The sequence below is a fragment of the Mesitornis unicolor genome, unplaced genomic scaffold (assembly GCF_000695765.1).
Source record: "Mesitornis unicolor isolate BGI_N332 unplaced genomic scaffold, ASM69576v1 scaffold4321, whole genome shotgun sequence".
Lineage (NCBI taxonomy): Eukaryota > Metazoa > Chordata > Aves > Mesitornithiformes > Mesitornithidae > Mesitornis > Mesitornis unicolor.
In genome coordinates, this window is record NW_010164302.1 from 357 (window position 1) to 1,765 (window position 1,409).

Below are 1,409 nucleotides of genomic sequence, written 5' to 3' on the forward strand. Positions count from 1 at the left end.
GATACCCTCAGTGTGGTGGAGAGTAAGATTGCTACGAATGGGATCATGTCTGGTCCTTCCCACCAGACACTGCTGAAAAAGTTAAGTCAACTGAAGATTAAAATTCACGAGAAAGAGAGCTGTCCAGAGCCTGCACGAGAAGCACGTGATGTTATTCAAAGAAAGCTGGAGATCTGGAAAGAGAACGACAGTATTTCAGGTGCATCTTCATCTTTGAGCTTGAATTTTGATGCAGAAAGAGGACGTCACTTGGTGGCCTCCCAGGACATTGTGCCAGGACAGAACCTGTTGAAAGAGGAGGCCTTTGTAAGTGTGCTCTGCCCAGGGGAAAGCCATCTTCTGCACAACAGCAGTGAAACAGCGTGGGATACTCAAGTCACTAACGCAGATCTTTATTGCCACCGTTGTCTGAGACAGCTCTTAGCCTCGGTGCCTTGCCGTGGGTGCAGTTACGCAAAGTACTGCAGCCAAAACTGTGCAAACACAGCATGGGAGCAGTACCACCAGACAGAGTGCTCCTTGGGAGCGCTGCTTCTCACATTAGGGGTCTTCTGCCACGTTGCCTTGAGGACTGTTCTCCTGGCTGGATTTGCAGAGGTTAGCAGGATGGTAGAATTGTCCTGTCATGATGACAAAGACCTTCATAACCCTGAGGTAAAATGTAAACGTCTCAGTGAGGCACCAGATACAAGAGGTATCCCTGGTTGTAACAACAAGGGTCAATACCAGAGTTCTTACCAAGCTGTCTTCAACCTTTTGCCGCATGCTGAGAAGCACAGCCCTGAACATAAGTTTCTTTGCATGCTGAGTGTAGTAGCTATATGCAGAGAACTGCAAGAAGCTGGTCTAGAGGCTGCCGTTTTGAATCGGGAATCTTTTAGGAAGTGGTCCAAACCAAGGACATATGAAAAAACATGGGGTGAATTATCTCCAGAGCTGAAGATTATGGCAGAAGCAATGCTGAGACATGTGTTGCAGCTGCAATGTAACGCACAGGCGATCACCGTAATGCAGGAGTCAGGTAAGATAAAAACTTAAGCTTTCCTTGTTTTCCATGCTTATCTAGCTTGTGAGAAGTGGAGAGATTGATTTATCAGTTGTAAAAAGCTCTCACTGCAGATGGAAGTGGTTTGCCTAAAGTTTAATGGCCCATCCCATGCTTGCCTGTTCTTTGGTGCAGGGTGTTTAGCTATTATTTATTGCAGCAATATATCAGAAACCTTTCTACTGCTGCCTGCGATTGGTCACAGTGCCCGCTGCGTAAGTTGTGTGGGTTACTGAGCCTTCACTCTCAACCTCCTTGTTTTTGCCCTGTCTTTAGGGTCCGGAGATGGTGCTGTTGTAAATAAGGAGCCTGCGCGCCTGGCGACAGCCTTCTTTCCTGTCCTCAGCCTTCTGAACCATTCCTG

At 47.3% G+C, this 1,409-nt stretch overlaps 1 protein-coding gene across 1 annotated transcript in view; it reads left to right on the forward strand.

Annotated features, from left to right (window-relative positions):
- Window positions 1–235: 235 nt before the first annotated feature.
- SMYD4 (SET and MYND domain containing 4) overlaps window positions 236–1,409 on the forward strand; it is a gene marked incomplete at its 5' end in the record, with an annotated part of 4,607 nt that continues 3,433 nt past the window's right edge. Inside the window, one exon of the mRNA XM_010194255.1 lies at window positions 236–306. Within this exon, the coding sequence (XP_010192557.1) occupies window positions 236–306 (71 nt within the window). The remainder of the gene's footprint in view (window positions 307–1,409) is intronic.